This window comes from Ranitomeya imitator, chromosome 3 (genome assembly GCF_032444005.1).
Source record: "Ranitomeya imitator isolate aRanImi1 chromosome 3, aRanImi1.pri, whole genome shotgun sequence".
In the NCBI taxonomy this organism is placed as follows: domain Eukaryota; kingdom Metazoa; phylum Chordata; class Amphibia; order Anura; family Dendrobatidae; genus Ranitomeya; species Ranitomeya imitator.
Window position 1 is genome coordinate 701,372,951 of NC_091284.1, and position 20,077 is coordinate 701,393,027.

Sequence of the window (20,077 nt, forward strand, 5' to 3'; positions counted from 1 at the left end):
TGCAAGAACAATATATGGGCCATTTGGAGTCCAATAGCTCATCATAATACACAATTCCACCTGTTTTGGAGGTAAAAGTAGGCCCCCATACTACATCTGCACAGTTTGCACCAATAGCATTGATAGTATGCCAAGGTGTGTATGTGCATGTAATTCTGAGTCTGGCGCTATTATTTCATACTAAATTAATAGAGATGTTCTGATCATTTTGATTGCATTTCTCCATCATTTACATCTCATTAACATGTCTATCCTTCCTGTAATTTCCATAATTTCACAATTTTTCCTTCTTGGTGTTGCTATTTCAACCTTTGTTGAAGGCTCAGCTAATGTACTAATTTTTCACCTTGCTTTTGACTGACACCTATTGGAGACAATGAGTATTGACACTACTAATTACAGTATTTATATTTTCTAAAATGTTGGGTGTCGGGCACAATGGCAGCAAACTGATCTATAGAGACTGGAATAGGACCTTTTCTTGTTCCTACAGAAAATGATATTCAGGATTTGATGATTATACCAAAAATGTAGAATCACTCTCTGAAATAATAATAAAAAGTGTGTGTATAGATCTATATATCCAGTATATACTGTATATACAGAGTATATATATATATATATATATATATATATATATATATATATATGTGTATATATATATATATATATATATATAAAACTTATATACCGTATACAGTAGAGACCGAAAGTTTGGACACACCTTCTCATTTAAAGATTTTTCTGTATTTTCATGACTATGAAAATTGTACATTCACACTGAAGGCATCAAAACTATGAATTAACACATGTGGAATTATATACTTGACAAAAAAGTGTGAAACAACTGAAAATATGTCTTATATTCTAGGTTCTTCAAAGTAGCCACCTTTTGCTTTGATGACTGCTTTGCACACTCTTGGCATTCTCTTGATGACCTTCAAGAGGTAGTCACCGGAAATGGTTTTCACTTCACAGGTGTGCCCTGTCAGGTTTAAAGGGACTCTGTCACCTGAATTTGGAGGGAACAATTTTCAGCCATAGGGGTGGGGTTTTCGGTGTTTGATTCACCCTTTCCTTACCCGCTGGCTGCATGCTGGCTGCAATATTGGATTGAAGTTCATTCTCTGTCCTCCGTAGTACATGCCTGCACAAGGCTTGTACTGCACATGCAAAAAAAAATTGGGAAAACATTTAAAGTGTCCCCAAGTGCAGTTGCAAAAACCATCAAGCGCTACAAAGAAACTGGCTCACATGAGGACCGCCCGAGGAATGGAAGACCAAGAGTCACCTCTGCTTCTGAGGATAAGTTTATCTGAGTCACCAGCCTCAGAAATCGCAGGTTAACAGCAGCTCAGATTAGAGACCATGTCAATGCCACACAGAGTTCTAGCAGCAGACACATCTCAACAACAACTGTTAAGAGGAGACTTTGTGCAGCAGGCCTTCATGGTAAAATAGCTGCTAGGAAACCACTGCTAAGGACAGGCAACAAGCCGAAGAGACTTGTTTGGGCTAAAGAACACAAGGAATGGACATTAGACCAGTGGAAATCTGTGCTTTGGTCTGATGAGTCCAAATTTGAGATCTTTGGTTCCATCCACCGTGTCTGTGTGGCGCAGAAAAGGTGAACAGATGGAGTCTACATGCCTGGTTCCCACCGTGAAGCATGGAGGAGGAGGTGTGATGGTGTGGGGGTGCATTGCTGGTGACACTGTTGGGGATTTATTCAAAGTTGAAGACATACTGAACCAGCATGGCTACCACAGCGTCTTGCAGCAGCATGCTACTCCATCCGTTTGCGTTTAGTTGGACCATCATTTATTTTTCAACAGGACAATGACCCCAAACACACCTCCAGGCTGTGTAAGGGCTATTTGACCAAGAAGGAGAGTGATGGGGTGCTACGCCAGATGACCTGGCCCCCACAGTCACCAGACCGGAACCCAATTGAGATAGTTTGCGGTGAGCTGGACTGAAGAGTGAAGGCAAAAGGGCCAACAAGTGCTAAGCATCTCTGGGAACTCCTTCAAGATTGTTGGAAGACCATTCCCGGTGACTACCTCTTGAAGCTCATCAAGAGAATGCCAAGAGTGTGCATAGCAGTCACGAAAGTAACAGGTGGCTACTTTGAAGAACCTAGAATATAAGACATATTTTCAGTTGTTTCACACTTTTTTGTTAAGTATATAATTCCACATGTGTTAATTCATAGTTTTGATGCCTTCAGTGTAAATGTACAATTTTCATAGTGATGAAAATACAGAAAAATCTTTAAATGAGAAGGTTTGTCTGTACTGTATATATATATATATACACACACTAGCTGAAGAGCCCGGCGTTGCCCGGGCATAGTAACTAGTAACTAACTGTGGTTAGCTATAACAAATTATAATGATTATTCTGCATTCCATAGTCCCGTGCCCATATACGCATCATACACATCCTCCATCCCATAGTCCTGTGCCCATATACCCATCATACATAACCTTCATCCTATAGTCCCATGCCCATATAACCATCATACACATCCTCCATCCAATAGTCTAGTGCCCATATACTCATCATACATATCCTCCATCCCATAGTCCCGTGCCCATATACTCACCACACATCCTCCATTCTATAGTTCCGTGCCCATATACCCATCACACATCCTCCATCCCATAGTTCCATGCCCATATACCCATTATGACATCATCTTTGCCATGGCAACCATTGTGACATCATTGTCCCCTTGGCAACCTATTATGACATCATTATCACCATGGCAACCATTATGACATAACCATCACCAATCAACCTATTATGACATCATCATCGCCATGGCAACCATTATGACATCATCTTTGCCATGGCAACCTTTATGATATCATCGTCACCATGGCAACCATTATTACATCATCATCGATACACACACAGACATACACTCGTTTTTATATATAAAGATGTATATATGGAACGCCCGCCAGGGCCGTGGGGTACCCGGTAATGGGTCTGGTGTTCACAGGGGGATGTCACGGTGGCGATCCGGTCTGTGGCCCTGGCGCCCATGTAAAAGGGGAAATTGATTACAGTTCGTGTTGCCACCTGTGGTATTCGGTCAGTGGGGACCGACGCTGCTTTATTGGGTCCTCTGGGGTGAGGTTATGGTAGCTAGATGGTATAACTTCCCACAGGTGAAGTATATCCCCAGGGCTCCCGGTGTGTAGATGGAAAATGGTGAATGGTGCAGTGAAGAACGAAGACACAGGTTTGCAGTCTCTTTATTTGGTTTACTGAAGACTTCAGGCAGCCACAGTCCAGGGTACCAGATCACAGGACAGGCAGGGTCCGGCTGGCTTGGAAGCGAATTCAGAATCCCCTTTACCAGGTGGAGTTAAAAGCCTTCCTCATAGAGCAATGGTATTATAGTCCCTTACTGCCTATGGTTTCTGATAAGGTCCTCACAGTTCTCGCTGTCCTCCATAAAGGTGGGACATAAACCCGTATGGCAGGTGACTCGAGCCTTTTTACAGGGTCTATATCACGACCCAGGCTCTATGTGTCACTGTGCCTCCTGGGTGTTAGGGAGGACAAGTGATGTGTAATCCAGCTGTCCTGCCGGTTTCTGCTGTCAGTCTTAGAGTCCCTCACAACCTCAGTGTTCCGACTACCGGTAATCTGCGCAAGCCCGGGAGGTAGCTAATTCACTGCTCTTCTCCACTGGTGTTCCTTCTCCTGTGCTTCGCTCTCCCGCATGCTCACTGCAATCTGTTTGGCTTTCGGTATTATCTCTGTCTAGGAGCTGCAGCACTTTCTCATGGCTGCACGGCTCCTCATACGTTCTTCCTTCCTCAGACTGCTCCAATCTGCTCTCCGGCACTATCTGACTAACTTTTTTTCCCTCCAAACCACAATATATCTCTATATGCAGGGCAGTCACCTAGAAAAAGGATCAAAAGCTCCCTCTTGTGGCCTGGAGTGTGAACATGTTGCATGTTTGTGTTACGTGGTGAGAGTTATCCTTCATCGCCTCCAAGCGTGACATCACTCTCCATGTGAGGAAAGCAATGCCACTGTGATGACCAGGACCCTGGGGCGTCACATATATAAATCAAGTATTAACAATTAGAGTTTGAAGATAGTCTAGGTAGCCCATGTTATAGGTACCTGTTTGCTCTAACATAATAAAATAAATAAAAGATAAGAAAATGTTCTTCATATATTATTACCTAGCTTTCACAATGGTTTTTGCTTTTTCACTTACCTTCTATTACAAACATAAGGAAAATGAGGCAACCTTGGTGTTTCCATGTAATGAGTTTCTAGAAATGTTCCCTAAAATAATTATGATGAAAGCATTTTAAAATTGCTGCAATTCTGTTTATCAAAATGATTTAAAACACTACATCAAATGTTTTTTAAGTCCTACGGTAAAACATGCAGGGAAACAAAAAAATTCCATGTCCAGAGCATGTTGTGCTTGGGGCGGGGGGTGAAACACACCACTGTACAGGATTAACCCCTTCCCGACCCATGACGCCACGTAGGCGTCATGAAAGTCGGTGCCAATCCGACCCATGACGCCTATGTGGCGTCATGGAAAGATCGTGTCCCTGCAGATCGGGTGAAAGGGTTAACTCCCATTTCACTCGATCTGCAGGGACAGGGGGAGTGGTAGTTTAGCCCAGGGGGGGTGGCTTCACCCCCCCGTGGCTACGATCGCTCTGATTGGCTGTTGAAAGTGAAACTGCCAATCAGAGCGATTTGTAATATTTCACCTATTATAACTGGTGAAATATTACAATCCAGCCATGGCCGATGCTGCAATATCATCGGCCATGGCTGGAAACAATAATGTGCCCCCACCCCACCGATCGCCCCCCCAGCCCTCCGATCTGGCCGGTACACTGCTCCGGCTCCCCTCCGTTCTGTGCTCCGGCTCCCCCCGTGCTTTTGTCCGCTCCCCCCGTGCTCCAAACACCCTCCCCGTGCTCCAATCACCCCCCCTGCACTCCGATCCACCCCCCCCGTGCTCCGTTCCACCCCCCGTGCTCCGTTCCACCCCCCCGTGCTCCGTTCCGCCCCCCCGTGCTCCGTTCCACCCCTCACGCGCTCCGATCCACCCCCCCGTGCTCCGATTCCCCCCCCCCCTTGTGCTTCCCCCCACCCCATCATACTTACCGATCCTGCCGGGGTCCGTCCGTCTTCTCCCCGGGCGCCGCCATCTTCCAAAATGGCGGGCGCATGCGCAGTGCGCCCGCCGAATCTGCCGGCCGGCAGATTCGTTCCAAAGTGCATTTTGATCACTGAGATATAATCTATCTCAGTGATCAAAATAAAAAAAAATAATAAACGACCCCCCCCCTTTGTCACCCCCATAGGTAGGGACAATAAAAAATAAAGATTTTTTTTTTTCCACTAATGTTAGAATAGGGTTAGGGCTAGGGTTAGGGGTAGGGGTAGGGTTAGGGTTAGGGCTAGGGTTAGGGGTAGGGTTAGGGCTAGGGTTAGGGGTAGGGTTAGGGGTAGGGGTAGGGTTGGGGTAGGGTTAGGGGTAGGGTTAGGGGTAGGGTTAGGGTTAGGGTTAGAGCTAGGGTCAGAGCTAGGGTTAGGGTTTTGGTATGTGCACACGTATTCTGGTCCTCCGCAGATTTTTCCGCTGCGGATTTGATAAATCCGCAGTACTAAACCGCTGCGTATTTATGGCGGATTTACCGCATTTTTTCTGCGCATTTCACTGCGGTTTTACAACTGCGATTTTCTATTTGAGCAGTTGTAAAACCGCTGCGGAATCCGCACAAAGAAGTGACATGCTGCGGAATGTAAACCGCTGCGTTTCCGTGCAGTTTTTCCGCAGCATGTGTACAGCGATTTTTGTTTCCCATAGGTTTACATTGAACTGTAAACTCATGGGAAACTGCTGCGGATCCGCAGCGTTTTCCGCAGCGTGTGCACATACCTTTAGAATTAGGCTATGTGCACACGGTGCGGATTTGGCTGCGGATCCGCAGCAGTGTTCCATCAGGTTTACAGTTCCATGTAAACATATGGAAACCAAATCCGCTGTGCCCATGGTGCGGAAAATACCGCGCGGAAACGCTGCGTTGTATTTTCCGCAGCATGTCAATTCTTTGTGCGGATTCCGCAGCGTTTTACACCTGTTCCTCAATAGGAATCCGCAGGTGAAATCCGCACAAAAAATACTGGAAATCCGCGGAAAATCCGCAGGTAAAACGCAGTGCCTTTTACCCGCGGATTTTTCAAAAATGATGCTGAAAAATCTCACACGAATCCGCAATGTGGGCACATAGCCTTAGGGTTAGGGTTGGAATTAGGGTTGTGGTTAGGGGTGTGATTAGGATTATGGCTACAGTTGGGATTAGAGTTAGGGGTGTGTTGGGGTTAGTGTTGGAGGTAGAATTGAGGGGTTACCACTGTTTAGGCACATCAGGGGTCTCCAAACGCAACATGGCGCCACCATTGATTCCAGCCAATCTCGTATTCAAAAAGTCAAATGGTGCTCCCTCACTTCCGAGCCCCGACGTGTGCCCAAACAGTGGTTTACCCCCACATATGGGGTACCAGCATACTCAAGATAAACTGCACAACAATTACTGGGGTCCAATTTCTCCTGTTACCCTTGTGAAAATAAAAAAATGCTTGCTAAAACATCATTTTTGAGGAAAGAAAAATGATTTTTTATTTTCACGGCTATGCGTTGTAAACGTCTGTGAAGCACTTGGGGGTTCAAAGTGCTCACCACATATCTAGATAAGTTCCTTGGGGGGTCTAGTTTCTAAAATGGGGTCACTTGTGGGGGGTTTCTACTGTTTAGCCACATCAGGGGCTCTGCAAACGCAACGTGACGCCCGCAGAGCATTCCATCAAAGTCTGCATTTCAAAACGTCACTACTTCAATTCCGAGCCCCGGCATGTGCCCAAACAGTAGTTTACCCCCACATATGGGGTATCACCGTACTCAGGAGAAACTGGACAACAAATATTGGGGTCAAATTTCTCCTGTTACCCTTAAGAAAATTAAAAAATTCTGGGCTAAATAATTATTTTTGAGGAAAGAAAACGTATTTATTATTTTCACGGCTCTGCATTATAAACTTCTATGAAGCACTTGGGGGTTAAAAGTGCTCACCACACATCTAGCTAAGTTCCTTTCGGGGTCTAGTTTCCAAAATGGGGTCACTTGTGGGGGGTTTCTACTGTTTAGCCACATCAGGGGCTCTGCAAACGCAACGTGACGCCCGCAGAGCATTCCATCAAAGTCTGCATTTCAAAACGTCACTACTTCAATTCCGAGCCCCGGCATGTGCCCAAACAGTAGTTTACCCCCACATATGGGGTATCACCGTACTCAGGAGAAACTGGACAACAAATATTGGGGTCAAATTTCTCCTGTTACCTTTGGGAAAATTAAAAAATTCTGGGCTAAATAATTATTTTTGAGGAAAGAAAACGTATTTATTATTTTCACGGCTCTGCATTATAAACTTCTGTGAAGCACTTGGGGGTTCAAAGTGCTCACCACACATCTAGATAAGTTCCTTTCGGGGTCTAGTTTCCAAAATGGGGTCACTTGTGGGGGGTTTCTACTGTTAAGCCACATCAGGGGCTCTGCAAACGCAACGTGACGCCAACAGAGCATTCCATCAAAGTCTGCATTTCAAAACGTCACTACTTCACTTCCGAGCCCCGACATGTGCCCAAACAGTGGTTAACCCCCACATATGGGGTATCAGCTTACTCAGGAGAAATTGGACAACAACTGTTGGGGTCAAATTTCTCCTGTTACCCTTGGGAAAATAAAAAATTGCAGGCTAAAAGATCATTTTTGAGAAAATAATTTTTTTTTTTTATTTTCATGGCTCTGCGTTATAAACTTCTGTGAAGCACTTGGGGGTTCAAAGTCCTCAACACACATCTAGATTAGTTCCTTTGGTGGACTAGTTTCCAAAATGGGGTTATTTCTGGGGGATCTCCAATGTTTAGGCACACAGGGGCTCTCCAAACGTGACATGGTGTCCGCTAATGATTGGAGCTAATTTTCCATTTAAAAAGCCAAATGGCGTGCCTTCCCTTCCGAGCCCTGCCATGCGCCCAAACAGTGGTTTACCCCCACATATGGGGTATCAGCGTACTCAGGACAAACTGGACAACAACATTTGGGGTCCAATTTCTCCTATTACCCTTGGCAAAATAGGAAATTCCAGGCTAAAAATCATTTTTGAGGAAAGAAAAATTATTTTATATTTTCATGGCTCTGCGTTATAAACTTCTGTGAAGCACCTGGGGGTTTAAAGTGCTCAATATGCATCTAGATAAGTTCCTTGGGGGGGTCTAGTTTCCAAAATGGGGTCACTTGTGGGGGAGCTCCAATGTTTAGGCACACAGGGGCTCTCCAAACGCAACATGGTGTCCGCTAACAATTGGAGCTAATTTTCCATTCAAAAAGTCAAATGGCGCGCCTTCCCTTCCGAGCCCTGCCGAGTGCCCAAACAGTGGTTTACCCCCACATATGAGGTATCAGCATACTCGGGAGAAATTGCCCAACAAATTTTATGATCCATTTTATCCTATTGCCCATGTGAAAATGAAAAAATTGAGGCGAAAAGAATTTTTTTGTGAAAAAAAGTACTTTTTCATTTTTACAGATCAATTTGTGAAGCACCTGAGGGTTTAAAGTGCTCACTAGGCATCTAAATAAGTTCCTTGGGGGGTCTAGTTTCCAAAATGGGGTCACTTGTGGGGGAGCGCCAATGTTTAGGCACACAGGAGCTCTCCAAACGCGACTTGTTGTCCGCTAACGATGGAGATAATTTTTCATTCAAAAAGTCAAATGGCGCTCCTTCCCTTCCGAGCCTTACCATGTGCCCAAACAGTGGTTTACCCCCACATATGAGGTATCAGTGTACTCAGGAGAAATTGCCCAACAAATTTTAGGATCCATTTTATCCTGTTGCCCATGTGAAAATGAAAAAATTGAGGCTAAAAAATTTTTTTGTGAAAAAAAAGTACTTTTTCATTTTTACGGATCAATTTGTGAAGCACCTGGGGTTCAAAGTGCTCACTATGCATCTAGATAAGTTCCTTGGGGCGTCTAGTTTCCAAAATGGGGTCACTTGTGTGGGAGCTCCAATTTTTAGGCACACGGGGGCTCTCCAAACGTGACATGGTGTCCGCTAAAGAGTGGAGCCAATTTTTGATTCAAAAAGTCAAGTGGCGCTCCTTCCCTTCCAAGCCCTGCCGTGCGCCCAAACAGTGGTTTACCCCCACATATGAGGTATCAGCGTACTCAGGACAAATTGGACAACAACTTTCGTGGTTCAGTTTCTCCTTTTACCATTGGGAAAATAAAAAAATTGTTGCTAAAAGATAATTTTTGTGACTAAAAAGTTAAATGTTCATTTTTTCCTTCCATGTTGCTTCTGCTGCTGTGAAGCACCTGAAGGGTTAATAAACTTCTTGAATGTGGTTTTGAGTACCAGTGCAGTGCAGTTTTTAGAATGGTGTCACTTTTGGGTATTTTCAGCCATATAGACCCCTCAAACTGACTTCAAATGTGAGGTGGTCCCTCAAAAAAATGGTTTTGTAAATTTCGTTGTAAAAATGAGAAATCGCTGGTCAAATTTTAACCCTTATATCTTCCTAGCAAAAAAAAGTGCTGATGTAAAGTAAACATGTGGGAAATGTTATTTATTAACTATTTTGTGTCACATAACTCTCTGGTTTAACAGAATAAAAATTCAAAATGTGAAAATTGCGAAATTTTCAAAATTTTCGCCAAATTTCCATTTTTATCACAAATAAACGCAGAATTTATTGACCTAAATTTACCACTAACATGAAGCCCAATATGTCACGAAAAAACAATCTCAGAACCGCTAGGATCCGTTGAAGCGTTCCTGAGTTATTACCTCATAAAGGGACACTGGTCAGAATTGCAAAAAACGGCAAGGTCTTTAAGGTCAAAATAGGCTGGGTCATGAAGGGGTTAAAAAGATATGACTGGTGTTTACCAAAAACAATGCCAGAGCTGCCCACAGGTTGTATACGGTATTGCAGTTTAGTGTTATTTACTTAAAGGGAACCTGTCACCCCGAAAATCGCGGGTGAGGTAAGCCCACCGGCATCAGGGGCTTATCTGCAGCATTCTGTAATGCTATAGATAAGCCCCCGATGTTACCTGAAAAAGGAGAAAAAGACGTTATATTATACTCACCCAGGGGCGGTCCCGCTGCTGGTCAGGTCGGATGGGTGTCTCTGGTCCGCTGCGGCGCCTCCCATCTTCATTACAAGACGTCCTCTTCTGATCTTCAGCCACGGCTCCGGCGCAGGCATACTTTGCTCTGCCCTCTTGAGGGCAGAGAATAGTACTGCAGTGCGCAGGCGCCAGAAAGGTCAGAGGCCAGGCGCCTGCGCACTGCAGTACTTTGTCTGCCCTCAACAGGGCAGAGCAAAGTACGCCTGCGCCGGAGCCGTGGCTGAAGATCAGAAGAGGACGTCTTGTAATGAAGATGGGAGGCGCCGCAGCGGACCAGAGACGCCCATCCGACCTGACTAGCAGCGGGACCGCCCCTGGGTGAGTATAATATAATGTCTTTTTCTCCTTTTTCAGGTAACATCGGGGGCTTATCTACAGCATTACAGAATGCTGCAGATAAGCCCCTGATGCCGATGGGCTTACCTCACCCGCGATTTTCGGGGTGACAGGTTCCCTTTAAATGGAGCAATAGCAGACACAGAGCTGTGGACAAGTGTTGCACTATTTCTGTAAGAGAACAGTCATATTTCATGTAAAGGCAGTTTTTCCAGCAGAAGACGGCAGCCCGCTGTACTGACTGATAGCAGCTTATCATTATGGCCGGCTGTCAGTCAGTACTGGGAACGCTGCTACAGCCGCAGCTCCTTATACACAGAACTGTGACTGAAGCCATGCCAGCACTGCCTCTGTGATTCTGCCAGGGGGGATAAAGTTAATTTTCTCCAGGCAGCAGGGCTCTCAGTGCAGGTGCAGTATAGTGCCAGAACACTATTAACCTGCAGATTAATCCAATAGCTGGAGTTATTTAATAAGACAGATTCCCTTTAAAAGAAGCTCAAAAACACTGAACATGATGAGCTAGTAATTTTGATATTGCATTGCATATGTTCATTATTTTTAGGACTTCTTTAGTGCTTTTTCAGGTAGTTTCCTGTGAAGTCTCAGCTGTAAAAGCATATACTTTAGACCTGTAAAACTTTGTCCTGGAAAGACTTGTACTAAGAAATTTGGGAAGCATAAACCTGATCTACAGTAGTGCATTTTTTACAAGCAACTTTTAATGAGGCAATTGATATAATCAGTTATTTAATGCACATGTTTCATTACAGCAATGGTGCTTTTTTCCGGCAAAACTTCATGGCTAGCCTTCAACCTTGGTATACTGGTTGGCTTCTTCTCCATATTCGTTCTTCTACAAAACATCACCATCAGTTCCAGAACTGGGGAACCATTAGCAATTTACTCTTGGAAAAAAATTGATAACCTTTATCTAATGGAGAGGCTTCCCCATACTCACCAGCCAGGTAATCTTATAACATTATCATTAATTAAAAAGTTCCAGGTTGTATGTTTAATTCAATTAGCGGTAATGCTGGATTCACACGCAGCTGATACACTGCACTGAAAACTGCAACAGCTCTAGAGTGCTGCAGTCTTTCCATTGCTTCCCCGCAGAATTACCTAATCTTGCATGACATGTTAGGGCTAACACCCTTCCTCCAATGTGCACGACAAGGTAGCCCACAAACAAAATAAGCTTAAGGTCAGTCACGGTATATACAGGTGCATCTCACAAAGTTAGAGTTAGAATATCATCAAAAAGTTAATTTATTTCAGTTCTTCAATACAAAAAGTGAAACTCATATATTATATAGAGTCAATCCAAACAGAGTGATCTATTTCAAGTGTTTATTTCTGTTAATGTTGATGATTATGGCTTACAGCCAATGAAAACCGAAAAGTCATTATCAGTAAATTAGAATACTTTATAACAACAGCTTGAAAAAATTATTTTAAAATCTGAAATGTTGGCCTAATAAAATGTATGTTCAGTAAATACTCAATACTTGTTCACTGTTTGTAATGGCTCTATATAATATGAGTTGTACTTTTAGTATTAAAGAACTGAAATAAATTAACTTTAAGTATTAGTCCCGTTTGTGTATCTAATAGGTAGAGTTGAGCGACTTTTACTATTTTCGGATCGAAAAGTCGGGTCGGATGAAATCGGCTGATTATTTCGAAAAGTCGGGGGCCGACTGAAACACGAAACCCAATGCAAGTCAATGGGGAATCAAAGTCGTCAGTGAGTGGAGGACAGGAAAACACCTACAGTGCCCATTTTAATGCCAAACACATCAATTCTTATTTCTTAAGCTTGTCAATCTTAATTTACTTTATAATAATAGTTAGGCATTGAAAACAGGGGGTCATTTGGCTAAAGTTGTGGGGGGGTAGGGCTGGCTCAAGATTTTCGTGGGCCCAGGAAACGCGGAATACGCGACAGCAGTGGAGCAGGGAGAGATAAGTATTTCAACTTTGCAAGTGCTGTGATCCTGAGCAAGCAGGGGGGGGGCACTCGTTGGCACTGGCACAGGGCCCCTCATAGTACGGCGGTGTGTTTGACAGCGGGTGGCGCCTCCCACTGGCTGGGACACTTTTGCATGCTATGAGGGGCCCTGTGCCAGTGACGTCGCCAACGAGTATGCCCCCCCACCTGATGAAGGAACCTGCACTTTCATCTGCACCTTCCTCTTTGTCCCCGTATAAGGTGGTATAGTATGCGGGAAAGGGAACCTGACTTTTAGCGGGGTCAGATTCTGGCTGTGTAGAGTGCAAGGGGAATGTAGTGGTCTGGGTCAATGTACCAGCAGACTCATCTAGCAGTGGCTGGGCAATGGGCAGGATGAGGAGGAAACACAGTTAGTAGGCTCAAATAATAAAGTAGGCAAAATGCAGTTCAAAATTGGTAACAGGACTAAACAGGCGGCATTGCTTTGTTCAGTGGAGGAAAACAGTAATGAGTGGCAAACACAGTTAGTAGGCCCAAATAATAAAGTGGGCTAAATGTCTGCCCAAAAAATGTTCATAAATAAACAGGTGGCATAGCTAGGTACTGGGGTGGGCTCCTCTGCTGAGTAGCAGACAGTGGTAGTAGGCGCAAAGTATTAACTGGTCTAAATGGAGGCCAGAGCCCCTGTATATTTTACCTATCATCTATCATTTCAACAAATTTGTATTGGCAGTGCCATTGAAGGATTTAACAGCACAGACTACACAGTGGTGGAGCAGGGAGAGGTAAGTATTGCAAGTGGTAGAGCACTGTTCGAGCTGGGGGGAACACTCTCTCGTGGGCAGCGGTACTGGCACAGGGCCCCTCATATTACGACGGTGTGTCTGACGTTGGTTGTGCACCACCACAGCCAGAGACACTTCATTGTACTATGAGGGACCCTGTGCCAGTGCCGTCGCCCAACAGTGGGCCCACCTACCTGTCCAGGCAAATGGCACTCGCACGGGTGCTTGCGCCAGGTGGTGACCACGGCCCTGTGGGGGGAGTCAGCCCATTTAGGGAGATATAAAAATGGCCTATGGTGGACATTCAGCAGCTGCAAATGGAGGAATTGGAGAAGTCAGTAAGAGGAGGCCAAAAGCAAGACATTTTTCAGGCAAGCTACATGTCCGCAGGGGAAGGTGGGGCAAAATAATTTGAAATCCATGATATGTTCATTTTAATGAAGGTTAGATCATCAACATTCTGGGTAGCCAGACATGTCCTTTTTTCGGTCACTATTGAACCAGCAGCACTGAAGACTCTTTCTGATAGCACACTAGCAGCAGGGCAAGCGAGCTCCTGTAATGCATATTCTGGCAATTCAGGACAGGTGTCAATTTTAGATGCCCAGTTATCAAAGGGGAATGACCTGTGAGGGAGAACATCGATAAGGGAGGAAAAGTAGTCCGTAACCATACTGGACAAATGCTGTCTCCTGTCACTTTGAATCGATGCAGCAGTACCTGTCGTGTCAGTGGTCATTGCGAAATCACTCCACAACCTGGTCATAAAACCCCTCTGTCCAATGCAACTTCGGATTTGTTCACCTCTAACACCTCTGCCATGTTGCCCCCTACAGCTCGTGTGAGAACCATCACCACCGCTGTGTGCTTGGAATGCTTGAACCAAACGATCTACAAGAGTTGCTTGTTTGGTAGCCAATATTTGCTCAAGGTTGTGCGAGCAAAGACTTCGCACCTTCAGGAGCAGGGCTGGTAACTCCGGATAATTTTTCAGGAAGCACTGCACCACCAGATTCAAGGTGTGAGCCAGGCAAGGTATGTGTTTAAGTTCTGAAAGGGCTATGGCAGCCTTAAAATTCCGTCCGTTATCACTGACTGCCTTGCCTGCCTCAATATGTACACTGCCCAGCCATGACTGAGCTTGTTGCTGCAAGTACTCGGCCAGTACTTCCGCGGTGTGTCTGTTGTCGCCCAAACACTTCATTTGTAACACAGCCTGCTGACGATTACCACTAGCTATTCGATAATGGGACACCTCGTGTGCAACACTGGCAGCTGCTGATGGAGTGGTCGTGCGACTGCGCTCTGTGGACTAGCTTTCGCTTCTGGAGGAGGAGGAGGGGTGGCGAATGCCTACAGCCAACTGTTTCCTAGACCGTGGGCTAGGCAGAACTGTCCCACTATGGCTGTCCCCTGTGGACCTTGCTTCCACCACATTAACCCAGTGTGCCGTGATGGACACGTAACGTCCCTGGCCATGCCTATTGGTCCATGCATCTGTTGTGAGGTGCACCTTTCCACTGACTGATTGCCTCAGCGCATGGACAATGCTGGTGGAGGGCTGGGATGGCTTTTCTCGCAAAGAAGTGCCGACTGGGTAGGTCATAGCGTGGTACTGCGTAGGCCATAAGGGCTTTGAAAGCTTCGCTTTCAACCAACCGGTAGGGCATCATCTCTAATGAGATTAGTATAGCAATGTGGGCGTTCAAACCCTGTGTACGCGGATGAGAGGATGAGTACTTTCTTTTCCTAACGAGAGTCTCTTGTAGGGTGAGCTGGACTGGAGAGCTGCATATGGTGGGACTAGCGGTGGTGGTGGTGGACATGGCGGATTGAGAGAGGGTTGGTGATGGTATTCTTGATGTTGGCCTACATACAGTGTTTCCTACCAATAACCTTGTGATTCCCTGACTGTTTTGGCCTTGCGACGATACCTCCACATTTGCTGCTGGTGGTGTCCTAACCGGTGGGCATACAGTGAGGGAAGCAATGTAGCGTTGCTGACTACCTTCATTCTGAGCAGGTGCACCAATGGTATGGGACGTTTGGTGGTTAGTCCAGGCTTGCAAGTGCATACTGGTTAAATGTCTAAGCATGCACGTTGTATTTCAATTTTGAAGATTCTTCCCTCTGCTAAAGGTCTTTGAGCATTTCTTTCAGATAACTTTTGACTGATCATTCGGATCTTGGTTAAAAAATTGCCACACTACACTCTTCCTACTATGGAATACCTTTTCAAGCATTGCACGCTGTGCTACTTTCACCAGATGGACACGCTGTCCTAAAACTGTTTTTGTTTTTGACAAATGTTTTTGGCCTGATACGGGCCTGCCAGATGACAGCTGATGCGATGTAGATGGCTGCTGTGGATCATCCTCCTCCGCTTCTGAGCTACTGGCAGTGGCACCCTATTCCCCCAATGGCTGCCAATCTGGGTCAACAACTGGGTCATCTATCACCTCCTCTTCAATGTCATGTGCACCTTCCTCTGTGTCACCGTGTAAGGTGCTATAGCGTTCGGGACGGGGCACCATAGTCTCATCAGGGTCAGATTCTGGCTCAGTACACTGCGAGGGCAATGTAGTGATCTGAGTCAATGGAACAGCATAATAATCTAGCTGTGGCTGTGCATCAGTGCACTCCATGTCCGATTCATCTTGTAATGGGCAGTTAACAATTTCCCTTTCTAACCCAAGCACGGTATGTGTAAAGAGCTCCATGGAGTAACCTGTAGTGTCGCCTGACGCATCCTTCACTTTTGGTTTGGGTGAAGGACACAAGGAAACGTCTTGTTCCTGACCAGGAGCATCCACTGACGACTCGCTGCTTTTATATTTGGAACTTTCTGAAGAGGAGGCGAAAGAGCTAGAGGCTGAGTCAGCAAGGAAAGCCAAAACTTTTTCCTGCTGCTCCGGCTTTAAAAGCTGTTTTCCTACTCCCAGATAAGGGAGCCTTCGAGGCCTTGTGTAGCCAGACGATGACGCTGGCTCAACACCTCCAGCCTTATGTGCTATTGTGCTTTTGCCACTGCCACCAGATGAACCACGACCACCACCACCATCAGTACCAGCTGGCAACCACCGCCTACAGGCTCTTTCACCAGACTTCCTAACTTTTTGGAAAATCTAACCAAAATAACAACCGTTATATGGTACTGTAAAAGAAGGTAGAAGGTGTATATAAACTTGTTGAGAATTTAAATCTCCCCTTTTTTGGGGAGACTGAACCAAAACTCAGGCCCTGTGCATGAAACAACACAATGTAAGCGGCAGAAAGTGGCTGGCTGATATACAACAAACTAGCAGGACTGAAGTATATCCACTTTGTGAGAATTTGAATCTCACTTTTTTTTTGGAGACTGAACCAAAACTCAGGCCCAGTGTATATAACAACGCAATCTAAATGGCAGAAAGTGGCTGGCTGACATACGACAAACTAGCAGGACTGAAGTATATCCACTTTGTGAGAATTTGAATCTCACTTTTTTGGGGGGAGACTTGAACTAAAACTCAGGCCTAGTGTATAAAACAACACACTGTAAGTGGCAGAAAGTGGCTGGCTGATATACGACAAACTAACAGGACTGAAGTATATCCACTTTGTGAGAATTTGAATCTCATTTTTTTTGGGAGACTGAACCAAAACTCAGGCCCTATGCATAAAACAACACAATGTAAGTGGCAGAAAGTGGCTGGCTGATATACGACAAACTAACAGGACTGAAGTACCGTATTTTCTGGTGTATAAGACGACTGGGCGTATAAGACGACCCCCAACTTTTCCATATAAAATATGGAATTTGGGATATGCCCGCCGTATAAGACGGGGATCATCTTATACACCCAGTCATCTTATACGGTGTGTGGTTCCCAGCGTCTGGAGGAGAGGAAACTCTCCTTCAGGCCCTGGGATCCATAGGCATGTAAAAAATAAAGAATAAAAATAAAAAACATGGAGATACTCACCCTCGGACAGCCCCTGGCTCACAGCGCTGCTAGCGTCTGCCTCTGTTCCTTAGGAATGCAGTGAGTGAAGGACCTTCGATGACGTCGCGGTCAGGTGACCGGTCACCTGACCGCTCATGTGACCGCAACGTCATTGAAGGTCCTTCACTCACTGCATTCCTAAGGAACAGAGGCAGACGCTAGCAGCGCTGTGAGCCAGGGGCTGTCCGAGGGTGAGTATATCCATGTTTTTTATTTTTATTCTTTATTTTTTACATGAATATGCATCCCAGGGCTTGAAGGAGAGTTTCCTCTCCTCCAGACCCTGGGAACCACACGCTGACATGCAGGATCGCTCCCTGCACATGCCGTACCCGGCATATAAGACGACCCCCGACTTTTGGGACAATTTTTAGGGGTCAAAAAGTCGTCTTATACGCCGGGAAATACGGTATATCAACTTTGTGAGAATTTGAATCTCCCTTTTTTGGGGGGAGACTGAACCAAAACTCAGGCCCAGTGCATAAAACAATGCAATCTAAGTGTCAGAAAGTGGCTGGCTGACATACGACAAACTAACAGGACTAAAGTATATTCACTTTGTGAGAATTTGAATCTCCCTTTTTTTTGGAGACTGAACCAAAACTCAGGCCCAGTGTATAAAACAACACAATGTAAGTGGCAGAAAGTGGCTGGAAGATATATGAAAAAATACAAGGACTGTAGTACAATTTCAATCTCCCTACAATGATCTCAGGAAAAGTATGGCAGCAATAAAAAGGACTGCTGCACACAGAAGTGTGGACAAATAAACAAGAAAACTGTGCAGAAAGGAGCAACAGGATTTTTGCTTTTAAAAAAGCAGTTGGTTTGCACAGCAGTGTGCAAACAGCAATGCAGCTATCAGGGAGCCTTATAAGGCAGCCTAATAAGCTACAGAGCTGATGCACAAAAATATAGCCTCCACTGTCCCTTCAAAAAAATTATGGTGTTGGACAGTGGAAATCGCTACAGCACAAGCAGTTTGGGGGTTAATCTTCCCTCCCTGACTATTTCCCTTCTTCTGATGAAGCTGCAGCAACCTCTCCCTATGCTAAGATCGGCAGAAGTAAGATGGCGGTCGGCGTGCACGCCCCTTTATAGCCCCTGAGATGTCGCAGAAAGCAAGCCAATCACTGTCATGCCCTTCTCTAAGATGGTGGGGACCGAGACCTATGTCATCACGCTGCCCACACTCTGCATCCTCCTTCATTGGCTGAAAAATGGCGCTGAAAGCATCATATGAAACGCGACTTTTGCGCGGAGATCAGCGACCTCATGGCCGATCCCACACTAGGATCGGGTCGGGTTTCATGAAACCCGACTTTGCCGAAAGTCGGCGATTTTTGAATTTGTCCGATCCGTTTCGCTCAACCCTACTAATAGGTTCTGCATAGTATCTGAAAAAGGAGAGAGTGCTATTCGATGAAACAACAGCTAGTGCTCGTGTGAGTTTTAAGGCTATTCGCCAGTGTGAGCAGCCCTTAGAGGAAGAGTATAATAGAATCACGTGCACCACTTCTACATTTTTCACCTACTCCTGATTTTGGCTATAAATACGGATATAAAATTCTGACCAAATACTGAACGTGTGAACGTGGCCTAAGTCTGAGTGCACATGAACGTATAAAAAATCATCCAGAAAGCTTAAACTATTTTTTTCCCTAAACTTTTATCCATATGCAAGTTTTTTTACAGCAGCAACTATTAATAATTTACAAGACTGTTTACAATTTTCCATGTTAAAATACGCAATGCATCATAAGAGAACACATACTATACTGATGTTTTATATGGAATCCATTTTTTTCTGCCCATTCATAGTTTTGAATGGGCGAGTCTGACCAGACAAATGAAAGAAACTAGTGCAAGCTGTGATTTTTTTTGGATCAAACTCAGCCTGGAGAGCTGTCCACAACTCATCAGCTGTATGACTGATCTCCAAGGCATATCAATTTTAATACTACCTGATTGCAGTGAGCCCTAGCTGTGCAGTATGGAGGTGGTGGTGATTCGTTCTGCACTGTTGTAACGGGTCTCATTAAGGCAGAGGTTGAGGGTACAGGTGGAGGCCCTAGAGGAGATGGAGGAAGAGGTAGAAGTAGTGGAGGAAGTGTTAAATGTAGAAGTTTGTCCTGCAAGCCTTGTGGATTCCAAGACTTGTGGAGCAGCACCTGCTCCCACAGCCACCAAAGTCACCCAGTGCTCGGTCAGTGTGATGTTATGCCCTTGGCCATGCTTACTCATCCAAGTGTCTGTGTGGGGAAATGCACCCGGGCAGACAGAGATTTTGTCAAGGAATGGGTGATTTTGTCTGCGACATGCTGGTGTAGCGCAAGCACAGCTTTCTTAGAAAACTAATTGCGACTGGGCGATTGGCACAGGGGGACTGCAACGGCCATCAGCTTTCAGAAACCGTCTGTATCTATCAGGCGGAAAGGCAGCATTTCCGTGGCCAACAGATTGGAGATGGTGGAGTGACTCTTAGCTTTGTCATGCCTAGGAGGAAATAATCTTTTACGTGACCACAACTGCGGAACCGTGGGCTGGCTGTAGTGCTGAGAGATGGGCAAGTATGGTGAACCAGACAAACTGCTGGGCGGTGAGAGAGGTGCAGGCAGAGATGTTATGGTGGTTTGAGAAATCTGCGGTGTGCTCGTTCTCTGAGATCGGTCAAAAAGAGCAGGCATGTCCGCTTCCATTACAGATGATGGTGGGTGTTATGGCTGGCAATCAGGCAACACAGCGTGCAGTA

General features: G+C 45.3%; 1 protein-coding gene across 4 annotated transcripts in view; it reads left to right on the forward strand.

Moving 5' to 3' along the window:
* The window catches only part of LOC138670861 (glycoprotein-N-acetylgalactosamine 3-beta-galactosyltransferase 1-like), a 100,345-nt gene that overhangs the window by 48,373 nt on the left and 31,895 nt on the right, over positions 1 to 20,077 (forward strand). For 2 of the 4 annotated variants that reach the window (XM_069758591.1, XM_069758592.1), the window contains exon 3: positions 11,371 to 11,565. The exons of the other annotated variants lie outside the window; for them this stretch is intronic. In XM_069758591.1, coding sequence (XP_069614692.1) covers positions 11,373 to 11,565 — 193 coding nt within the window. In that variant the 5' untranslated portion in view covers positions 11,371 to 11,372. The remainder of the gene's footprint in view (positions 1 to 11,370; positions 11,566 to 20,077) is intronic. 4 annotated transcript variants of the gene reach the window in all.